The 23322-nt window shown below is 55.8% G+C and overlaps 1 protein-coding gene across 1 annotated transcript in view; it reads left to right on the plus strand.

Moving 5' to 3' along the window:
- Positions 1 to 3315: 3315 nt before the first annotated feature.
- The window catches only part of CACNA1B (calcium voltage-gated channel subunit alpha1 B), a 190709-nt gene continuing 170702 nt past the window's right edge, over positions 3316 to 23322 (plus strand). Inside the window, 4 exon segments of the mRNA XM_053908620.1 lie at positions 3316 to 3778; positions 4808 to 4913; positions 8498 to 8542; positions 8544 to 8638. Coding sequence (XP_053764595.1) covers positions 3498 to 3778; positions 4808 to 4913; positions 8498 to 8542; positions 8544 to 8638 — 527 coding nt within the window. The 5' untranslated portion in view covers positions 3316 to 3497.

The following is a 23322-nucleotide window of genomic DNA, read 5'->3' on the forward strand; positions in this document are numbered from 1 at the left end:
TTCCAGATTTGTGTCTCCAGCTGTGACCTGCCGTGTGAACATTCCTTGCAATATCCACTCGCCATCTCCACTTTTATGTGAATTACAAAATTCTTTCTTTTTTTTTTTTTTTTCAACGTTTTTTATTTATTGTTGGGACAGAGAGAGACAGAGCATGAACGGGGGAGGGGCAGAGAGAGAGGGAGACACAGAATCGGAAACAGGCTCCAGGCTCCGAGCCATCAGCCCAGAGCCCGACGCGGGGCTCGAACTCACGGACCGCGAGATCGTGACCTGGTTGAAGTCGGACGCTTAACCGACTGCGCCACCCAGGCGCCCCACAAAATTCTTTCTTAATCTCCACTCCCCATCTCCCTGTTTTGGTAATGAGTACCAGTCAACATCACTTAGGTCGCCACTAAGAGCCCCCGTTCTTTTCCTCCAACACGTCAGCCATTGAGTCAGCTGCACGACACAGTGGCTGTGCACGAGGCCTCTCATCCAGGCCACACCATCTCTCCTCTGGACTGCGGTCAAAAACCCCTAATGGCCTCCCGGTTTCGTTCAGTGACGGGACTATTGGCAACCTCCCTAGATAATCTTCCCTTCTGCCTCACAGCTAAGTGAAGCTTGTTTATGTCTCAGGCCACTGTGTGCCCACCTTAGTGGGAAATGTCAGTTCTGGTCCTCTTTGCCACACGTTCACTTCCCCACCCTCTTCATACATGGTTCACATCTGCCCAATAGAGTTTATTTTTTTTTTAATGTTTATTTATTCTGAGAGACAGAGAGAGTGCATGAGAAGGGGAGGGGCAGAGAGAGAAGAGAGAGAATTCCAAGCAGTCTCCGTGCTCAGTGCAGAGCCTGATGTGGGGCTCGAGCCCACGAACCATGAGATCATGACCTGAGCCGAAACCAAGAGTTGGATGCTTAACCGACTGAGCCACCCAGGCACCCCTCTGATTTAAAAAAAAAAAAAATTAATGTGTATTTATTTTTGAGAAAGAGAGAGAGCATGAACAGGGGAGGGGCAGAGAGAGAGTGAGACACAGAATCTAAAGCAGACTCCAGGCTCCGAGCTGTCAGCACAGAGCCTGACACGGGGCTCAAACTCACAGACTGTGAGATCATGACCTGAGCCGAAGTCGGATGCTTAACTGACTGAGCTACCCAGGCACCCCAATTTTTTTAAAAAAGTTTATTTATTTATTTTGAGAGAGAGAGAGACCGAAAACAAGTGGGGGAGGGGCAGAGAGAGAGAGAGAGAGAGAGAGAGAGAGAGAGACCCAAGCAGGCTCTGTTCTGTTAGCCCGGAGCCAACACAGGGCTTGATCTCATGAACTGTGCTGAAATCAATAGTCAGACGGTTAACTGACTGAGCCACCCAGGCAACCCTGCCCAATAGAACTTAAAGAGAAATTTGTTGGGGAGCTGCTGAGAAACCTTTCCTTTGTTATAAAAGGATATGTTTTTGTTTTTGAGAGAGAGAGAGAAAGAAAGAGTGAGTGGGGGAAAGGGACAGAGGAAGAAGGATAGAGAATCTCAAGCTCCACACTCAGCACAGTACCTGGCATGGGGCTTGATCCCACGACCCTGGGATCATGACCTGAGGCGAAATCAAGAGTTGGACGCTCAACTGACTGAGTCACCCGGTCCCCCCTATATATTTATTTTTAAAAAATGGATGTCCTTTTTACACCTTTCTCTTTCTTCATTTGAGATGGTGATATGAAGATGGGATGCTTTGTGCTACGGCAGCCACCTTGGGCCATGAGGTTTGAGAAGTATGAAGACAAAAACCATACACTGTGACCATGGGAGGGAGGAAAGGATGGCAAGAGTTTGTGTTCCTGAAATGGGATACTTTATGCCTTTTTATTCGGTGAGGCTAAAACTGTACTGTGTAAACCACAGCTGGGACTTGAGTTGCTAACTTCTGAATGCATCCTGGGCAAAACACACCCCAAAACCTGCAGCCTATTCTGTACTCAACAGACAGAGGGATTCGTTCAGAACAGGAGTCACGATGGTGTCTCTCCTCAGAACTCTTCTCTGACGTCCCATCACACCTGGAACAGAAGCTGGAGCCCATATCTCCATCAGCACAGCTCCAAGATTGCCACCCTGGGCCTCTGTGCTCTGTCCTCGCCTCACTTGGCACATCTCACTTCTCTACGACATTCAGGTCCATGCGAGGATGATTTCCTGACAGGTCAACCCTGACTCGATGGTAGAAAAGCCTCTTGCACTGTCACTTGCCATCTTGTTTACTTGTTCAGTTCTCATGGCATCCACTGCCCCCGGGTGCTGCATGTGCGTGAACTGGTGAAGGGGACAGTGTCCAACATTTGCCTTATATCCTCTGTCACTCACCAGGAGTGAGGCTTCTTAGCCGAATGAACCAATTGTGTGCGAATGCAGTAGAGCAGTGTCTGGCACAAAGTAAGCGTTTGCCACTCCTTGTGTAAGAATGTCCGCTCCAGGAAGGCAGAGCTGGGATTCCAGCGCCTGGCGTCTAGCAGGTGTGTTTCGGAGCCGCTGATGGATGGATGCGTGGAGGGCACACAGCAGGCTCCCTTCAGTTTTTATTGAGTGGACGGTGGAACAAAGGATCTCTGAACTGAGATTTCGGAACTGATTCAATTCGTGTTGACAGGAAGGCCTAGGATATGCTTGAGGGCTGGGGGGGGGGGGGGGGCCAGGACGGAGTTGTGCATCCTGAAAACCCGAGACCAGGGAGTTGAAAGCATGTCTATTAGGATGCCAGAGACTCTGAAAGGGGTGGCAGGGGAGGGCCCGGGAGCCAGCATCTTCTTGGAGGAGGCCGGTGGTCCGCCGCGAGGGGAGTGAGGTGCGGAAAGAAACGTGGGGAGCCAGGGGCCTGACCCCTCCGCACTTTGGGCTGGAGCTCCTCAAGGCTGCTGACGCCTCCTGCTCCTGGGGGAGAAGGCGGCGGGGGGGGGGGGGGGGGGGGGTGGCGCTGGGGCCGCTCAGCTCGGCCGTCCGTCGAGGACGCCCAGCCCCGCCCGGGCCCCGGCCCCAGCTGCTCGCTTCAGCATCTGGCCAGCGCCCGGCCCCGCGCGAGGCGGCACGCGCACTCGGCGCACGATCCCCGCGCCCGCCCCCGCCCTGGGCTCGTCCCGGAGACCCGGGGGCCGAGGCGCAGCCCAGAAGGCCGGCTGCCCCGACCGGCCGCGGGGGACAGGGCGGGGGCGGCCAGCTGGGGGCGGGGCGGGCGGCATCCGGGCGGGCGGGGCGAGCGCGGATTGGCCGGGCGCCGCCACGTGACCGGCCCCTTATAGGGCGTGGTGCGGGCGGCGGAGTCGGGTGCGGCGGCGGCGGCGGCGGCGGCGGCGGCGGCGGCGGCGGCGGCGGCGGCGGCGGCGGCTGGGCCGGGCGAGGTCCGGTGCAGGTCCGGCGGCTCCGCGGCTGCTCCGCTCTGAGCGCCTGGCTGGCGCGCCCCGCGCCCTCCCTGCCGGGGCCGCCGGGCCGGGGGATGCGCGCGGCGCCTGGGAGCCATGGTCCGCTTCGGGGACGAGCTGGGCAGCCGCTATGGGGGCGCCGGTGGGGAGCGGGCTCGGGGCGGCGGGGCCGGCGGGGCGGGCGGCCCGGGCCCCGGGGGGCTGCAGCCGGGCCAGCGGGTCCTCTACAAGCAGTCGATCGCGCAGCGCGCGCGGACTATGGCGCTCTACAACCCCATCCCGGTCAAGCAGAACTGCTTCACCGTCAACCGCTCGCTCTTCGTCTTCAGCGAGGACAACGTCGTCCGCAAATACGCCAAGCGCATCACCGAGTGGCCATATCCTGCCGGGGGGGCCGGGCCGCTCAGGGGCCGGGGGACCGTCCGAGGTCGCGGGGACGGGCCGGGCGCGGCGTCCGGTGTCCGCGCTCCGGCGCGTCGGGGAGGGGGCGGCCCGGGCGGGGGGGGCCGGGGCTGGGGCGGGTCGCGTGCGGCGCCCAGTGGCCATCTTTCCCGGGGTCGGGAGGAGGGTGCGACCTGGGGAGAGGCGGATGGGGACGCGTCTCTCGGCGAGGAGGGGGCGGGGCGGGGCTCCGGGGGCCTTCGCGCGCCGCGTGTGCGTGTGTGTTTGAGGATGTACGCGCGCGCGCGCGCGCGCGTGTGGTCGTGGTGGTGGCGGCCGCGGGAGCGGGACGGACGCTGGGCGGAGCCCCCTGTCCCTGGACTCGTCCCTTCGCTCCCTTGGTCTGGGTGCAGAGCGCGCGGCCAGCCTGGAGGGCACACGAGGGCGAATCCGTGTCTGTGTAGGTGTGAGCACCCGTGTGGACGCGAGCCCGGGCGCGTGCCTGGCTGCAGGTGCTTGCGTGTGTGTGCGGGCATAGCATAGCATGAACCCGGTGTTGCGCGTGCGTGCGTTCGGGACTCGGTACATGTATATTCGAGTGCCTGTGTAGGCACATGTGGCTACGTGTATCTGTAGGTGAGAGTGTGCGCCTGCGCAGGATCCTTCCTCAGCCTCGCGCTAGGGGCGCGCAGTCCCCTCCCCTCGGGTCGAGGACGCCCGGCGGAGCGGGGCTGGGGCGCTGTCCGCGGTGCTGACGGCCGTCTGGACGTGCCGAGGGGCTGGCTGCCGAGAGACTGCAGAGGCTCCGCCTCCAGGCGGCCCCCCCGCCCCCCCACCCCCATCCCCAACCCCCCCATCCCGCCGAGGATGAGGGCAGAGAGGGAAGGGTGGGCTTCTGACCGGTCATTCTCAGGCCCTCTGGAGGTGGCCTCGCTGTGGTTGCTGCACTGCTGCGCGCTGTGGGCCTCGGCTTCCCCGCCTCCCCTCCCCCTTGGCACCTCCTGGCCAGTCCTTAACCCACGCACTCCATTTGAATACATGATCCTGGCCACCATCATCGCCAACTGTATTGTGCTGGCACTGGAGCAGCACCTGCCTGACGGGGACAAGACACCCATGTCTGAGCGGCTGGTGAGTGCGGCGGGGCCGAGGGCAGGGCTGCGGGTGGCGGTGGCTCATCCGATTCCAGGACCCTTTAGGATCTGTGGATGAGCTTAGCTTCCTTGGACAGGGACATCTGGGCAGCTCTCCTCTCCTTTTTGTGGAGGAAAAGGTGAGAACCCAGGCAGCTAACACCTCCCTCAGGGTCTGGGGGACTGGGGTATCCGGCTCAGCCCATGGTGGGAAGGAAGGCCTGAGAGAGGCCACGTTAGCTAACAGCTACTTTGCCCTGTGCCACTAGCCACCCCACACCCTAAAAGGGTTGTCCAGTTCTACAACCTTAAGCCTTGATCTAAGAAACTTAGTGTAACCTGGGGTAGGGGAGTGGCATTCATAGTGGTCCAGGGTCAGGAATGTCAGGCTCTATGAGCACCCTCACGATGGGTAGGCTGTGGTAGGCCCTGTGGTACGGTCCTGGGTCTAGGGGCTGTCCTCCTCTCCCTCAGAGTTGTCTTTCCTGGTTCTGCTTGGAATACCTTCTCCATGGGGCCACCCCTACCCAGGGGAAGCCCTCCTTCCCAGGCTTTCTTCCCAAACATCCTAAATTGTTTTCACCCACTCCTGCCAAGAGCCGCACAGGTCCCTGTGGTGTCCCCTGTTGGAGCACATGAGAGTCAGGATGCCAGGGCAGGGTCTCTGGAGGGGCTGGGGCAGAGGAAGGGTGATATTTGGAGCAGTGAGTCCCATTTCAAAGGTGTGGCTTGTCCCCTAGCCCCTAGTCTTTCCTGCTGCCCTGATCCCTTTGCCTGGGCTTGGTGTGGGCTCCCAGGCCTGAGAGACTGAGCCTCAGAACAGAGAGAAGGAAAGAGCAGGTACAGGGGTCTGGAGAGGGAACCTGGGGTCTGGCTGAAGAGCTGCCCCAGCAGTCTCTCCTGGGGTTACTGGGCATCAAGAGGAGAATCCCTCTTTCTTTGTAGCCTGGCAAGTGATTGATCGTCTCTGTGGCTTCTTTCTATGACGTCAGTGGAGATAGACAGGAGGTGATACAGGGCCTGTTCAGTGCTTAGTGTGGGCCCTGAACCCTCACTGCCCACCATCACAGGCCCAGGGGTGGGGAAGGGGAGACGGAGTAAGGCTGACCTGGGGGTGCTCACAGTGTTGCAAGGCACCAAAAGAAGGCAAGGAAGTGGAGAGCCAGTGGGTGGGAGGTTTTCTGGAGTAGTCATTTCTGGAGGTGCTCAGAAGGCCGGGGGGTTTTGGTTGTGAGAGAGGAGGGGTGTGAAGGACAGCACAGTCATGCCGCCAGGCAAGAGTGGGTGTGGTCCCTGTGGGGGAGTCTTGCCCCACCAGGAACCAGACAGGGTCACTTGCCTCCTGTGGCCCCCTTGTGCACGCTGGTGTTGTGTGTGCTTGTGCTGAGTGTGTGTTCAGGGGGCTAGAGCAGAGGGTGAAAGTGAGAGCAGAGAGCCTCTGCCAGGCCACAGGGCGTGGCCATATCTCCAGGGAAGTCTGGCAGGGGTAGGGCCAGAGGGAGGCAGGCCAGGAGATGGTGGGGGGCAGGGGGCAGGGAGACCAGTGCACAGTAGTTGGTCTCACGCTTGTCCCTGCTGGGTGACAGGCTTGAGTGGGCCAGCCGGGCATCCAGGCAAGTCTGAGCTCCTACCTCCCAAATGAGGGAAGATTTGCTTTGTGGTGAGGGGGGTTGGGCTATTGGGAGAACAAATAGAATGTGCCTAGAGGCCTTGGGAGCCCTTGCTGACCCTAGTCTTGTGTGTAGACACAGGTCTTCGGGCCGTTAGGACAGACAGAAGGCTGGAACACGGATTGGGGCCTGGAGAGGAGGGGCTGTGGCGGCTTCAGGGTTCAGACCTGGAGGCTTGTGCTGATGCTGGTGGACCTGTAGGGGGCTGGGTGACAAAGGGTCAGCCTCTTCACTGTCTGCCAGCCTGGAGTGGGGTGGGGCCTTCACAGCTCTCTGTCTCTGGGGTTCTGCTTCTCGGCCAGCCGTCAACCTCCTGAGCGGCCTTTGGCCAGAACCGCTAGCTTGCAGTCCCACCTCACCCCTTCCGAGCTCGCCCTGAAGAGAAGGATCTGTCGTGGGCCCTGTCCCATCTCCCAGCTCGGGCCTGCTCTTTCGTCTGCCTGGAAGCTCTCTGTGAAGACGTGTTTGTTGGAGCCAGTGTCTTCCCTGGGGCTGATGGTCAACAGCCCCTTCGTTTGGGGGAGAGAGGACCCTCTGACTAAAGTAGACCTAAAGCTTTCAGTGGATGATTTCGGTCATGAGTCAGCATCTGGGTACCAAGATGGGAGAGCTGGGTGGTGATGGGCACAGGGCTGACGGGGCCTCTGGGGGAGGTAGCTCCTGCCAGGCACAGCCGGAGAGGCCCCGGCTGAGGGTATTCCTGGTCATATGGGGAGGACTCTTGAGGACCAGGCTTCCTGTGTGTGGCGGGGGGAGACACGGGCTGCTGACCCTCAGTGGGAACTGACAGCAGCCACAGGGAGCCAGTCTGGCGCTCTCCTCCCCTGCAGCCCCAAAGTGGCCAGTCCCCAGGCCCTGCAACCCTGGCCCCCTTCTGGCAGGGCAGAGCCGCTTTCTGTAGGGCAGTTCCTCCTCTGGCTCCCTAAGGGCAGGCCCTTCCCACCACTCCTTCATCTGCTTTTTTATAACAGCAGCCCTGGCATACAGGTGTCCTTGGTCTGCACTCAGGCCGTTTCCCATGCTGACCTTCCCAGTGCACCCCCGTGGTCCAGTTCCCTGGGGCTCACCTGCACCAAGGCTCTCTATGCCACCGTCCCCAAGTGAGCGATGCCCCTGGTCACTTACCACACCATCTGTGCATGTCTCCATGTGACGTCCTCCTCCCCGAGCCCTGTACAGCTTGCTTCCCGCCTTGCTCGGCACCAGACAGACCTGGCCCCAGTTGATGCTCGTGGCTGAGTGATAAGATGCGGTGACAACATTCTTTTGCTCACACTGTTCCCTCCACCTGGAATTCCTGTCCTCGCTGCCCTGCTGTCTGCCTTACTCTCCAGAGGCTCCCTGGGGTCTGGGCTGTATTTGTCCCCACCAAGATTTGCATTTGTGTGTTATGATTATTATCCAGAAGATGTGTGTTGAATGAATAAGTGGGTCCCGGGCTGCACCCCAGGCATTGGGGCATTATCCAGGCAACTTCTGCAGTGATTGGAGCCCAGGATCACACCGATCACCTCTGGGTTTGAATATGGCTTGGTTTCCAACAAGCTGTGAGTCTCCAGCAAGCTGTCATGTCTGGGCCCGTTTCCTTTAGAGTCAGGATGATAATACCTTTAGTGCGTGGGGTGTGGGATGGATTGCAGAAAAGGCCCACAAGTGCTGTCAACATTGCTTCTCCTGCTGCAGGGCTTCGAGGCGTGAGAGACCCCAGGACACCCCCCCCCCCCCCGCCACCGCCCTGTTGTGGCTGGGGTGCCACTGACTATGGGAGCAGGGCCACGTTTCCTGTGAAATCTGTAGGTGGTGAGGCTGAGTGGAGGGGGGGGTGGGGTCAGAGCTGGGACAGTGTCCCTGCCTGCTGCCTCGACCTGCCCAACTTGGGGGTGGTGGCAACCCTTTCTCTGCCTCTTTGCAGGATGACACAGAGCCCTACTTCATTGGCATCTTCTGCTTTGAGGCGGGGGATCAAGATCATAGCTCTGGGCTTCGTCTTCCACAAGGGCTCCTACTTGCGGAACGGCTGGAACGTCATGGACTTTGTGGTGGTTCTCACAGGGTAGGTGGCCAGGACCTGGGGTGTCCCCTTACTTGGAGCTAGGGCTGAGCCAGCAGTGTCCACACCAAGCTGTTGTGAGTGCTGGTGGCCGTGTGAGGAAATGCCTGATTGTGTGGGACGGGGCTGTTACCCGTGAGTGGCCGTCTTTGCTGAAGGACCTACGTGCAGCGTTCTGTCCTCAGGTGGAGCGCTCTTACAGACCACAGGCGTGGGGCCACTGGCTCTGTGGCTGGGTCCCCATGGGGGAGGGGCTTCCCAGGGCAGAGGGAGGGCTCTGGGCAGTTTCCTGACTGAAGAGCTGCCTGGAAGGGTGTTCTCAGAGCTCTGGCGCTGTGCTTGGACGAGTGCGTGAACGTTGTGTGTTTCCACGGTTTCTGGCTCCAGGAAGGTGCTTAATCAGTGTGTCCTGCCCACCACTGTCCTCCTCAAATGGACCCTGGTAATTGACAATTTGTGATTCGAAGTTGATTTGGGGGTGGGCTGGGGTGGGTGTGCAGGCAGAGCACCCTGCTCGTCGTCACTGAGCCCCTCACCTTTGGAGGCTAGGTCTTTCGGTCTTTCTGACTGCCTGACAGTAGGGCCCTTGCCCTGCTTCTCTGGCCAGTGGGCTGAAGGCTGGAGCTAGGCTGCTCTGGGAGTGGGGTGGGTGAGTGCTTAGGGAGTTTGCTCCACAGGACCTGTTTGCATAGCCCAGGCCCCAGAGGCCCCACCCCAGGCCAGGGACTGCAGTCTCTTCTTCCCTGGGGCCTTGTGGTCCCAGAGAGGCTCAGAGCCCCAATCAGAGAGGAGGAGGGAGGCCCCACTGTTGCCCAGAACACTCCTTCCCAAGGAAGGGTGATTGTGGCCAAGGCCTCCACCCTGCCCAGCGACCCCTAACCTGCCTTGGTGAAGGTGACCACCTGTGCAGAGGTGGTTTAGGCTGAAGGCAGAGGAGGGAGGAGGTGACCACGGAAGGCTCAGATCTGGGGCTCAAGCCTCCACGGGCTCCCTGTGTGTGAGAAGACATGAACTTGGCTAAATAGCCTCTGGGCAACCAAGCAAGACTCCCGGTCCCACTGATGATGCTGGTGGGGGTGCTGGTGGTGAGCGTGGCCCTCAGAGGGTGGGGCGCTCCCCGTGGTCCACGGGGCACTGGGCAGGGTGTCCGGGAGCATCACTGGCTGTTTACATCGCTCCCTCCCTCTAGACGTGAGCCCCTGAAGACAAGAACGGTGTCTTATTTTTCAGGGTGTCCCCAGAGCCTAGCTTGGGGCGGGCCCCCAGGAGAGGTCAGAGAGTGTCTGCTGAATTAATGGGTTACTGAAGTGGCAGTGCTCTGTGCTCGGCCTGCTGGGAGCCCGCTGGGTGGCAGGACCCTGCCTCCCAGTCTGCTGTCCATGGTGCTGAGTGTCTGGGTTTCTAGGAACAAGGCAGGGAGGCAGAGGAACCCCCATCTAGTCCTTGGCAGGACCTGCGGTCTTCTGATAAGCTCGTCCTGGTTCCAGGTCCAGGGAGCCATTCGCTCAGTGAGGGCTGGGAGAGACTTCTCAAGGGGAGGTCACAAGACAGAGGAGGGTGGACTCACCTTCCTGAGAGCCCCAGTGAGAGGGTCGCAAGGGTCCTGAGACCTTAATTCTGGCCCCTGGCCCTGGCCTTGGAGACCCCTACTTTGTCCATCTCTTCTTTCTGTTTCTGTTTCTTCATCTCTCTCTCTCTCTCTTTCACTCTCTCATCTTTCCCGTGTACTTCTCTCCTCCATCTCACACCCCACCCCCCAACCCTGGTTTCTCTGTGTCTCTGTCTCTCTTTTCTTCCTTCCCTTACTTTCGTGGTCCTCGTCTCTGCATTTCTGGCCTTTTCTGACTTCTTTGTCTTCTCTGTCACTATTTCTTTCACTCTTGATGCCTTTGTTTCTCTGTGTCTTTTCGCTTTTTCTCTCTCCTTCTTCCTTATTCTCTTTCGGTTTTTGGCCTTGTTCTGGGTCTCAGAGTCTCTGCTCTCTGCGTCTGTAGGAGGAGGGCCAGGAGTTGGCACTAGTAGTTTCCAGGCTCCCTCTCTCTGCACATCATTGCCAGAGGTGTCTCAGGTGGGGACGGTGACCTGTGTCCCCTAGGGGCTCACGTGTGGGCCCAGAGTCATGCAGGGAACCCGCTCAGGTGCTCCTGCTTGTGGCTCACGGGGGCTTATGAGCCTGGGTGTGTGTGCATGTGGGTATGTGGTAGAAGGAGGTCCCAGGTCATTTCGGTGTGAGTGCTAACCAGTGGGGAAGCCAGGGAGGTGCTCTAACCCAGCCCCTCCTGAGCTGAGGTCCCTGTGGATAGCCATGGGAGGGGCATTACTTCTCATTACTTTGTTGTTTTTAATTAGGGTTTACTTAATTGGGGCTCAGAGGGCTGGAGGCCCCTGGTGGGGAGGGGAAGGGCTCTGGCTGGGGAGGCCGCGTTGCTTGGTGAAGCCCGACTTGTCCCTAGAGGCCTGCTGGGGTCCCTTCTGCTTCTGAGGCTGGTGTGCAGGTCATGGGAGGAGACTTGAGTGGAATGGGGTCCCCACCCATGCCTCAGGGAAGCCCCTTATCCCCAAGCCTAGGTCTACCCCTGGCATTAGGGAGCATAGCACCTAGTCCTAGCTCCACGGGGATGTGCTGAGGGGCTGTCCTGCCCACAGGCCCCCCGTATGCCCCTCGTCCGTGCCTCTGCCACTTGAGCTGCCATCTTCTGACACTTTCTCTGCTAATCATCATTGGTTAATTGCTCATTTATTGAAAATTTGCTGAGCCTCTGCCAGGTGCTGAGGACACAGGAGTGAACAAGACTGCTGATCCCCTGCCCTGTGGCCAACATGCTGGGGGACACCGTATCCCCAGCCCTCCTCTGTTTCTTCTTGGTGTACATAGATTTCTTAGAACATTCACACTTCATTACGTGTGATGTTTAGTGTGCCCTCCGCCACTCCTGCCCCTCGATATATGCTTGGCAAGGGCAGGTCTTGACCTGTGTTCTTCATGGCTACATCACAGTGCCTGGGGGGAGGTATGCCATGAAGGTCACTCCGTAAATGGAAAGGCCATGCTTCAATTTCCCGCACCGGAAGGGAGTTAGGAGTGCGGAGTGTGGGCTGGGAGGCTCCTGCTCCATGTAGGATGCGTAGAGAGGCCCTCAGTGGGACGGTGAGTTTGGAAGGGCATGAGGGGTGAGCCATCTACATATTTGGGGAGGCGGTGGCTGGGGGTGTCAGTGCAGGACACAGGTGTATCGATGGTCTTCAGAGTCCAAGAATAGTCAGGATCCCTGGGGAAGCTGCCCATGACTGAGCCCAGGGACCGGAGTTCGTAGATTGGGACTGGCCAGTGAGGTGGGTGGAGAACCCAAAGAGGAAAGTGGATGGTGTTTCAGGAAGGAAGAGCTCTTCCTAAATAGAAGCAAGAGGAGGGAATGGAGGAGGGGTTCGTGGTGAGCACCTGTGGGCAGCTCTTCTTTTCAGAATTTTGCAGCAAAGCAAGGCAGAGAAGTGGGGCAGTGGCAGGAGGGAGGTGAAGGGGCAGGATAGAGACTACAGCCTGTGTGGTAGTCCAGGAGGCAAGGATGAGCAGACGATGTAGGCAGCGTGTCCTGGAGAGATGTTCTGGATGGATGAGGGAAGGTGGAATCCAGAATGCTGGGAGTCCCTGTCTGTTGATCTCAGCGGGAAATGGGGGAGGGGCTGAGAGTGCACTTGGGCTGGCAGGTGAGGAAGCAGGGCGGTGGAGAAGCCCTCAGACTGTTGTGTTTCCAGTGAACTAGGAAGCAAGCACATGAGCTGAGGTGTGGTGTGGAAAGGGTTAGAGGCTGATGCACAAGGGTAGGGGATGAGATGGGGAGGGCAAGGGAGGTGGGGGCAGAGAGATGGGGAGTCAGGAGAGAGAATGAATGGAAGGAAGAAAGGGAGGGAGGAAGGATGGGAGGGAGGGAGGAGGGGAGGGAGGGAGGGAGGGAGGAAGGGAAGGAGGAAGGAAGGAAGGAAGGAAGGGAGGGAGGAGGAAGGGAGGGAGGAAGGAAGGAAGGAAGGGAGGGAGGAGGAAGGGAGGGAGGGAGGGAGGAAGGAAGGAATGAAGGAAGGAAGGGAGGGAGGAAGGGAGGGAAGGAGGAAGGAAGGAAGGAAGGAAGGAAGGGAAGGAAGGGAAGGAAGAGGAGGGAAAGGGGGAGGGAAGGAAGGAAGGGGGAAGGAAGGAAGGAGGGAAGAAAGGAAGGAAGGGAGAAAGGGAGGGAGGGAGGAAGGAGAGGAAGGGAGGGAGGGAGGGAGGAAGAGAAGGAAGGAAGAAAGGAAGGAAAGGGAAGGAGGGAGGAAGGAGAGGAAGGGAGGGAAGGGAGGAAGGAAGGAGGGAAGGGAAGAAGGAAGGAGGGAAGGAAGGAAGGAAGGAAGGGAGGGAGGAGGAAGGGAGGGAGGAAGGAAGGAGGGAAGGAAGGGTTCCTCTGCCACATCCAGTCTCTCACCTCTTCCTTCGCCTCCCTCTCTGTTCACCTTCCCTCCTTTACTCAGTGACTGTCTGGCCGTCCATGCCCTCATTCACTTGGAAGGTATTTGTCAAATGCTCTAGTTGCTGAGGCCACGGTGGTGAGCATGGAGGCTGCCATCTGCTGGGGGCGATAGTGAACAAACAACACGTGCCATGCAGGGTAGTGAAGCGCAGCAAGGAGCGGACGGCCAGGGTGGGTTGAGGGTGACGTTTGTCCTTTCGTGGGGGTCAGGAAGGGCCCTGGGAAGCACCGCAAGCAGGGGAGCAGGCAGGGGGGGAGGTGGGTCTCGGTGAGCCTGGGAGGGGAGCAGAGGGTGAAGATGTGGCAGGCTGTGGGGGCTGCTGGAGGGCTGTGAGTGCAAGAGCTGGGACCCGGTGCAGGGCTGACCAAGGGGACGGTAACCCAGGTGGATATGATGGGGCCTTGGACTGGGGTGCAGCTGGAAGGAACACTGGTCTGGTAGATTGCCCACAGGAAACCGTCTGGCACCTCCTTAGTGGGGCAGCCACGCCCCAGCTCACCTGTAGCTGACCCCACGTGTCTGACCTCCTGATGCTGTCCCCGTGTCCCTGCCTCCACCCTCACAATCCCTCTTGGAAGTCCCTGCCCCACCCTTTGGTCGCTGAGGGATTGATTCCAGCTGGCAGTCAGGGCAGGGGCCCGAGCAGGGGCCCCTCAGACCCCGGGCATGTCTTCCTGCTGGCAGAGCCCAGCGTCCCCCAACCCTGAGAGTCCCTGCTCCTGTCATGGCCTCAGCCCGGCGCTTTCCTTCCTGGTCCTGGGGGACACGAGCAGAGACACGTGTCCTAGCTCAGGCAGGTGGCTCCTCCAGGGGACGTTTCCAACCACAGCTTCTCATTTTACTTCAGATTAAACTGGGATTTCTTTTCAGGACATGTAATTAGAGCTCAGGGGCCTCTCTCCCCAGACTGGGCCTCCTGTGGGAAGCAGAGAGGGCAAGCGGGCTGCGTTGCTCTGGGAGGAAGTCTGGTCCTGGCTCAGCCCTTGACCACTAGGAGGCCTGCTGCTTCCTGTCCAGCTGGGGCATAGACAGGCCGGCCTCCTGGCGCCGTGGAGGCCCGGCTGAGAGAGGGGGTGATGGTGCAGGAGAGTGCTCTGGGGAGGCCAAGCCCAGAGGACGTCTGCCCTGGACGAGGCGGGTCCAGTAGGTATGGGCCGAGGTGAGCAGTGACCGTGTGTCCAAGTGTGGAGACCAAGGGGCTGGGCCTCACTGTGGCTGACAAGTGATTTCATACCCGAATATGAGGTGACCCTGTGTCTAAGTTTGAGATGACAAAAGCCACCGTGTCCGAGTGCCTAGCAACACTGGATTTGGACGTGGGCTGCACCCGGTGTGCGTCTGAGCTGTGGGCACTGGAACAGTCGTGTTCGGCCACCGCGTAGGTGCCATAGGCTCCATATAGGGTCTCCCTCCATCCTGTCTACGACTGCGATGCCACCGATGGGGTCTCTATTGGTCAGATCAGGGGTTTGCTGCCGGGGGTCTGTTTGCCTGGTCAGATTAAGGGCTTGCCGGGTGGGGGTGGGGGTCTCTATGCCAGGTCAGATTGGGGGTCTGCTGGGCGGGAGGGGTGTCTGTATGGCTGGTCAGGTCAGAGGTTTGCTGGGTTGGTGCCGGGTCTGGTCAGGTCAGGGGTTTGCTGGACTTTCTGTCCTGGTCCTGACTTGAGGCTGGACATGGCCTCCTCAGCATTTAGCTGGGACCAAGGGGTGGGGGGCTGAGTTCTAACAAGTAGCCCCGGGAGCAGCAGAGGGAGGTCCTCAGGGCCATTATTTGGGGTATGAAGTTTCAGTCCTTCCAGGTAGCATCCATGGGGCATGACTGATGACTCGGAACAGGTCTGGCCAGGGGTCTGCAGGCCCTGCTGGTGCTGTGGTGTCATTGAGAAGTCCACTCCCAGAGTGGGCTGGGGGCGGATGGGGTGGGGGTGCCCTGTGCCCAGCCCCCAGGTGCCTCCCTCCTGCTAGTGGCCTCCTCCTGGGTCTGCCGGGCCCTGGGTACAGGCCTAGAGCCCCGTGGTGGATTATATAACTTGAGGGAGGTGGGTAGGGTGGAATCCCGGCCTCCCTCATAGCACACGCCCCCGGGCTGGGTATTTATAGAGGACCAGCTCACTTACTCTGCTTGCTGTCTCTTGGTGTCTCCTCTATCCTATTCCCCCTCCCCCTTCTTCCTCTGTTTTAGGGTTCTTTATACTCTCCTGGGCTGGAGCTCGGAGAGCATAAAGAGACAGGCCCCTCCTCGGCATGGCCCGCAGACCCCCCAACCCTTCCGCCTTGTGTCCGAGGGCTGAGGAAGAGCCCTCTCGTCTCCAGCCCCAGGGGCCTGGTGATCCTGGGTAGGGCAGGGCATCCGGACTTCCCAGCCTCCTGGAGCTGAGCTGTGCTGTGGGCAGCTGACCCTGGGATTCAGGCTCTGGCGCTAGGGTGTCCTGAAGGTTGTCTCAAGCTAGGCATTCTCGTGTGGGGTGGAACCTCAAGTCAATGTGCAGATGCTTGAGGAGCTCTGCACGACTTGGGGGTGCCTTTCCCATGCCACCTAGCGCAGCAGCCCCGAGGGAACGCTGGCTCAGTCTCTGCAAACTTGCTGCCATGGAGCCCAGAGCAGAGAAGCAGCCCCAGGCCCAGATATGGCCAAGCACTTTCTGGGCAGCCGGCCTCTGAGCTGGAGAGACTGGGGAGGTTGGCCAGTGACTCCTTCAGGTTTCATTCTGAGTGGGCCTTGAAGCCTTGGAAGCCTGACTCGGGGGACCTGCCAGCCAAGGCTCACGAAATTCTTCAGGGAGGGATGGTGGGGAGGTAGGTGGTACAGCCTGGAGACGTGAATTCAGTTTTGGCTAGTGGGAGGGGGATGGGATGCTGGAAGGCTTCTGGGAAGGGAGGGGACACAGCCATGTGGGGGCTGAGATGTGTCCATTCCTGGGCCCTGTGGTCTGCTTGGGTGCACTGAGTGGCCAAGGGTGGGTGGGGGACTGGGCTGTGAGAATCAAAGGCTGCTCCCCATCTTGGATGTGGGGCTGGTGGGCTGAAGAGGCATGACCAGAATTCTGAAATGGGCCGGAAGTTAGTTGCCAACACTTAAGGAGCTTTTATGTAAAAATCCACGTTTCCATCCAGCTTCTGCTCTTGGGACCGGCCTACCTAGGCTGGTCTGTGACCGCGTCTCCAGGCTCAGGCCTCAGTCAGTACTCTGCTCCCCCAGACCCACAGGGTCCCAGGCCTGCCGTGTCTCCATGGGGGCAGCTGAGGGCAACTGCTCCCCTCTCCTGTGGCTGGTGCGCTGTGAGGGCGCGAGACTGTGCGTGTGCATAGTGCGCGCACCTGCCCTGCATGGGTGGAGCTGCCAGCCTGGAATCTCTGTCCCTGCCCAGCCCCAGGCAGCTGCCCTGCCACCCTCTCTCTCACACTGGTGGGCTCAGAGCTGCACATTCATACTGAGGTGAGAATGGCTGCTAATGTCTTCATGTGTTACAAAGCTGGTCTCAGGACTGAAGCAGGGGATGGCCGAGCAGGTACAGGATGGAGGCCCCCCACCACCTTGGCTCCTGGTCCCTTCTTGGGCTGTCCAAGTAGGGGAGCCGCTGGCATGTGCAAGGCGGGGCTCTTTGTGACCCTGTGCCTCCCTCCCCCTGCCTGTAGCTCACACCCTCTGGGCCATCCCCAAACCTGACGTGCAGTCAGACGGACCTAGACCTCTGAGGTTGTCAAGAGGTCAAGTGTAACAAGGCCCCTGGGCGTCCTGCCATTCACCCCTGCCAATGCCATCCTGCGCCCCTCACTGTACCCTCTTTCCCCAGTTCTGTGTCTCAGTCTCCTTCCTGGGGAGGCCACTCTAGGAGCCCCCACCACACCAGCCAGTGGCACCCTCTCCCCACAAAACAAGAGCCTGTGCCTCTGGTCCCCTGTCCTGGCTGGGAGGTGTGGGGCCTTTGTACTTCTTGTTGGATGGGGCCATTTGTGGCTTCTCTCCAACTCCCACACTGTCCTCCACCTTCTGGCCTCTTTGCCCTTCTCTTGCCCCAAAAGGCTCCCCCTCTGGCGCTCCGTGATGAGTCCATCTGTCCACTCGCACATGTGTTCCCTTGAAGGGCTGTGTGTGAGCTTGGGCTGCCGTAACGGAATGCCATACAAGGGGTGGCTGAAGCAACAGACATTTATTGGTGACTGGAGGTCTGAGATCAGGTGCCGACAGAGTGGGTTTTGGTGAAAGCTCTCTTCCCGGCTTGTGGACAGCTGACCTCTCGCCTGTTCTCACGTGGTCTCTTGTCTGTGCACACAGAGAGGTCTCCGGTATCCCTTTCCTCTTCTAAGACAGTCCTGTCTACGTAGGGCCCACCTTTATGATCCTGTTTAAACTTATTATCTCCAAATACAGTCACATTAGGGGTTAGGGTTTCAACACAGGAATTTGGAGGAGGACACAGTTCAGTCCATAACAGGCTGTGCTCAGACCCCAGGCTTGTCTGGACAAGCCTCTGTCTGTTCCCATCACCGCTGTGCCCTGTTGCTAACGTGTTCACCAAATACCGTGGGGTTGGAACCCAGCTGGGAGAGCAGGAACCCACTTGACCCCCATGGACACAGGGTAGTGTTGTGGCTGATCCCAGGCCCCCGTCCCTGTGGCTGGTGTATGTGGCTCAACTCCTCCCTCCTCCTGCCCTTCTTCTGACAGTGGGCCCTTTCTCATCCTTCGCGGGCATCTGTCTGTGCCTCACAAAGCCCCAGCAGCTGCAGGGCCAGAGAGCGCTTGGGATGGCTGACCCATCCTGGGCTGGGCGGGCAGTGGGGGTGGACACCGCTGGGACTGCAGAAGGTGGAGGTGTTCCCTGGGTGCTGCAGCCTCCTGTAAGGGCAGGGGCCCCTGAAGAGCCCTCAGCGTCGCCTCCCTGCTCTGTCCACACCTGCTGGGTCAGGCGCTCGTGCTGAGAATGCAGTGGTGGGGGCGGGGACGGCCTCTGGGATGGGCAGGAAGTCAGACCATCCTCCTTCCCATCACCTGATAGGTACCGGGCTCTGTGTCTCCACTGAGGCACAGCCAGAGGCAAACCCTGCAACGCCGGGCAGATGCAGAGACCCGAGGCCCAGCCTGCCCCAGCTGCCCTCCGGCCCCGGCCTCACCCTCTGGTCTGCTCCTTGAGGGTAAAGTCCCTCCTGGATGCTGCGTTTCCTCCCTGTGCTTTTCTGGGCCCACATGCCTGGGACACAGGCGGTGTGGGTGTGGGCCTGGGCACAAAGGCCTCCAAATCTGTCCTCGGAGCTGCTGGACAAAGGGAAGGAGGCAGGTCCAGCTCCTGAAATGCGAAGAGGTAAATAAAAACTGAAAGCTGACTGTTTTATGAGGTTTCCTGTGTGCTGGCTGCTGTTCTGATATGATAATCCTGCAGCCGTCTTGAGCCGGATGCCATTGTTACCACCTCCATTTAAAAAATTAAATACTTGGAGCACATGGAGGGCTCAGTTGCTTGAGCGTCCGATTTTGGGTCAGGTCCTGATCCCAGGGTCGTGAGATAGAGCCCTGTGTGGGGCTCTGCGCTGGGTGTGAGGCCTGCTTGAGATTCTCTCTCTCTCTCTCTCTCTCTCTCTCTCTCTCTCTCTCGCCCCCCCCGTCTCCCTCTCCCCCCTCCCCCTCTCTCTGCCCCTCCCCACTCTCTCTCAGAAATAAAAAGAATTAACTATTTGAGCTAAGTGTAGATTCTCAATATGCAGAGAGAATGGTGAATGGGTCACATCCCATGAAATGGGGCACAAAGTCACAGCCAGACATTTGTGCCCTCACAGCTGTGTCCCCCAGTGGCCTCCAGCCCATGGCAATCACTGATCCCTCCTCCGCTTTCATAAGTTTGAGTTTTTAAGAACATTATAAAAATGGAATCACACCTTTAGGGACTGGCTGTCCTCTCTGAGGCCAACTCAGAAGATCTGGTTTCTTCCTTTTCGTTGCTGTGTGGTGTTGTCTTGTGGCTTCCCTGAGTCTGTCTAACCACTCACCTGCTCACAGACACTGGGTTGTTTCCAGATTTTGAAATAATATGAACAAGTTGCTGTGCACATTCTTATACAGGTTTTTGTGTGAACATAAGTTTTCTTTTCTCTGGGATGAACGCCCAAGAGCACAACTACCCAACTGTTACCCAGAGGCTGTGTTATTTTACAAATTTTACGTTCCCACCAGTAATGTGTGAATGATCGAGTTTCTCTGCATCCTCACCAGCATTTGGTGTTATCACTACGTTTTGTTTTACCCGTTCCGATAGATGTGTAGTTTTAATTTGCATTTCCCCCGTGGCCAGTGATGTTGGACAGCTTTCGCTGTGCTCGTTTGCCATCTGCGTATCCATTTTGGTGAAATGTCTCTTCATATATTCTGCTCATGTTCTAATTGAATTATTTGATGCTAGTTCATCGTCAGATATGTGGCTTGCAAATATTTTCTCCCAATCTGTAGCGTATTTTTTTGTTCTTATAGAAGGGACTTTTTCAGAGCAAAAAGTTTAAGTGTTAATGAAGTCCAGTTTACAAGTTTTTCTGTGTATGGATGGGACCTTTGGTTTTATCTCTGAGAACTCTTCACCAGCCCTCAGTCCTTAAGGTTTTCTCTTATGTTTTTTTTTCCTATAAGTTTTATAGTTTGCATATTACTTGTAAGTCCATGACCCATTTTGAGTTAACCTTTCTATCGGCTGTGAGGGTTAGACTGAGGTTCTTTTTTTCCCTTTCACCTGTGGATTTCCAGTTGTCTTAATACCATTTGTTGAAAAGGCTATATTTCCTCTATTAATTTTTTTTGGACTTCTGTCAAAAGCCAGTTGGGCATATTTGAGTGGGGTTTTTCTGGGGTTCCCTCTTTTGTCCCACTGACTTGCGTGTCCAACCCCCGACCAAGCCTGCACTGTCATGATTACTGTGGCCTCAAAAGTCTTGAAATCACATAGACTCATGCCCATTGCTTTCTTCTTTTTTTTCCCAATTGTTTTAACTATTCTAGCTTCTTTCCTGTCATATAGATTTTGGAATAATCTTGTCAATATATACACAGATCTTGATAGGAATTGTGTGTGTCAGTTTGCAGAGAACAGACTCCTGGTTGCTGAGCATGGTGCGTCCCTCCATCTGTGTGGATCTCCTTCGACGTCTTTACTCCACATTTTGTAGCGGTCAGGGTTCAAGTCCTGCACATGTTTCATTACATTAGCGTCTGAGTTCTCTTGTATTTTTGCTTGAGTATAAATGCAGTCGTATTGCATTTTAAGTTTCAGTTTCTGCATATCCATTGCTAGTATCTAGAAAGAGAATAGATTTTTATATGTTTGTCTTTAATCCTGCAACCTTGCTGAACTCACTAATTCTTGGAGATTTTTTTCAATAATTTTTTTAATGTTTATTCATTTTTGAGAGAGAGAGAGACAGAGCGTGAGCAGGGGAGGGGCAGAGAGAGAGGGAGGCACAGAATCCGAAGCAGGCCCCAGGCTCTGAGCTGTCAGCACAGAGCCCGATGCGGGGCTTGAACTCACGAACTGTGAGATCATGACCTGAGCTGAAGTCAGATGCTCAACTGACTGAGTCACCCAGGCGCCCCGAGATTTTTTTTTTTTTTTTTTGAGATTTTTTGGAATTTCCAATGCAAATACGTCATTTGCAAATAGGGACAGTTTTATTTCTTTCATTCCAAGCAGTGTGCTGTCTCTTTCCTTTTCTTGCTTTACTGCGTTGATGGGGCAACTGGGACCATACTGAGTAGGAGTGGTGAGAGTGGAAGGCTTGGTCTTTTTCCCACTGTAGGGGGGAAACACGTTCAGCGGGGTGTGGGTCCTGTAGGTCCTCGTTATTAGGGTGAGGCAGCTCCCCACTGTTCCCATTTTCTTGAGAATTTTTGTCATGAATCAGTGTCACATTTCATTGAATGTCTGCATTCAATGTCTGCATCGGCATGATCACGTGATTCTTTCTTTGTAAGCCTTTTAATATGGTGGATTACAGCGAGTATTGAACCAGCCTTACTTCCCTGGAATAAACATGGTCACGGTGTGTTTCTTTTTCATATACTGCTGAATTCTACTTGCTAGTATTTTGTTAAGGATTTTTGCATGTGCATTCATGAGGGTTACTGGTCTGTAGTTGTTTTGTTTTTTGGTACTGTCTTTGTCTGGTTTTGATATCAGGATAATCCAAGCTTCATAAAATGAATTTTGAACTGTTTCTCTTGCCATCCTGTTTTCTGGAAACCATTGTGTGAAAAGTGGTGTGAATTCTTCTTTAAATATTTGGTAGAATTCTGCAGTGAATCCATTTGGGCCTGGAGATTTATTTTTTGGGAGTTTTAAAATTATGGATTCAATTTCCTTATAGTTACAGAGATATTTGAATCATCTATTTCATATTGGATGAGTTGGAGTTGTTTGTGTTTTTTTAAGGAAGTGCTTCATTTCGTCCGAATTGTCAGATTGCTGTGTGTGGAGCTGCTGATGGTGCTGTCCCTTTCCCTCCTGACGTCTCGGGATCTGTGGTGGCGCTGTGCGTCTTCCCTGACACTGGTGATTCGTGTCTCCTCTCTCTCCTTAGTTGGTCTCGCTAGAAATTGTCGATTTTATGATCTTTTCAGAGAAACGGCAGTTAGTTTCGTTGTTTTTATTCTTTTTCTCTCTCGTTTTCAATTTCCTTTATTTCTGTACTTATTTCTTGCATTCTGTTGCTTTGGGTTTCTTTTTCTTAGTTCTTGTGGTGAGCACCTAGCATAGTGATGTGAGACCATTTCTTCTTCTTCTTTTTTTACATTTATTTATTTTTGAGAGACAGAGCACAAGTGGGGGAGGGGCAAAGAGAGAGGAAGACACAGAGTCCGAAGCAGGCTCCAGGCTCTGAGCTGTCAGTACAGAGCCTGACGTGTGGCTCAAACTCACAAACTACGAGATCATGACCTGAGCCTAAGTTGGACACCCAGCCGACTGAGCCACCCAGGCACACGCCCCCAGTTTTTCTTTTCTAAGTGTGCATGTCGTGTTATGAATTTGCCTCTCAGTGCTGCTTTAGTTGTACCCACACATTTTAATATGCTGTCTTTTCAATTTAATTCCGTTCCATGTGTTTTTAAGTTATCCTTTAGACTCCTTTGACCTGTGGATTGTTTAACAATGTGCTGTTCAGTTTCCAAACGTTTGGAGATTTTCCAGTATCTTCCAGTTACTGAATTCTAGTTTGGTTCCACTATGGTCAGAGAACATACTCTACTATCTTGATTATTTTCAGTGTATCAGTGTTTGTCAAAGCCAAACACTAGGTTTGTTCCCTGGGCTCTTGAGAAGAATGGGTGTGTTGCTGTGGGTGTGCAGAGCCACACAGCTGCACTGCAAGTGCGGGTCCGATCCTGTTTGTGGAAGGTGCTACTGAGTTCTCGTGTGTGCTTGCTGCCTTTCTGCCTACTTGTTCTCTCCACTGTTGAGAGTGCGCCGAGGGCTCTGACAATAACTCTGCTGTGTCTGCTTCTCTTTCCGGCCTAACTGGTAGGTTGGGTTTTGCATCACGTATTTTGCAGCTCTGTTGTTGAGTGCACACGCATATAGGGTTGCTATGCCTTCTTGAGAGATTGCTTTCTTCTGTGGCCATCTGTGTCTCTGGTAGTTTATTTGCTCTGAAGTCTATTTTATCCGATTTACTATGGTCATTCTAGCTTTTCTTTGATTAATATCTGCACAATGTATCTTTTTCTATCTTTTTACTTTTAACTTGTCTATATCATTATATGTGAAGTGACTTTCTTATAAACACCATATTGTTGGGTTATGTTTATTTATTCGTGGTCCCAATTCTTTTATTTGGTTTAGACCAATTCCATGTGGTATAATTATTGATGTGTTAGGACTTAAGTCCATTTTTATATTTTTTGTTTCTGTTCGATCTCTCTTATTTCCCTGATTTTTTTCCCTTGCCTTCTCATGGGTTACTTGAACGTATTTTAGAACTCGGTTTTAACTTACCTGTGTGTTCTGAGTGTAGCTCTTGTAAAGGGAATGGTTGCTCCAAGTATTGCATTATAGGTACATCACTTATCTGAGTCTGTTGGTGTCATTTTTACCTGTTCAAGTCAAGTATAGAAATCTTATACACCTTACATTCCATTACCCTCCCCCATTTATAATATAATTATTTTAAATGTTTCCTCTGCATGAACTGCATCAGGATGTGCTATAACTTTTG

Source organism: Panthera pardus, unplaced genomic scaffold (genome assembly GCF_024362965.1).
Source record: "Panthera pardus isolate Hobbes unplaced genomic scaffold, ASM2436296v1 HiC_scaffold_20, whole genome shotgun sequence".
NCBI classification, from domain to species: Eukaryota; Metazoa; Chordata; class Mammalia; order Carnivora; family Felidae; genus Panthera; species Panthera pardus.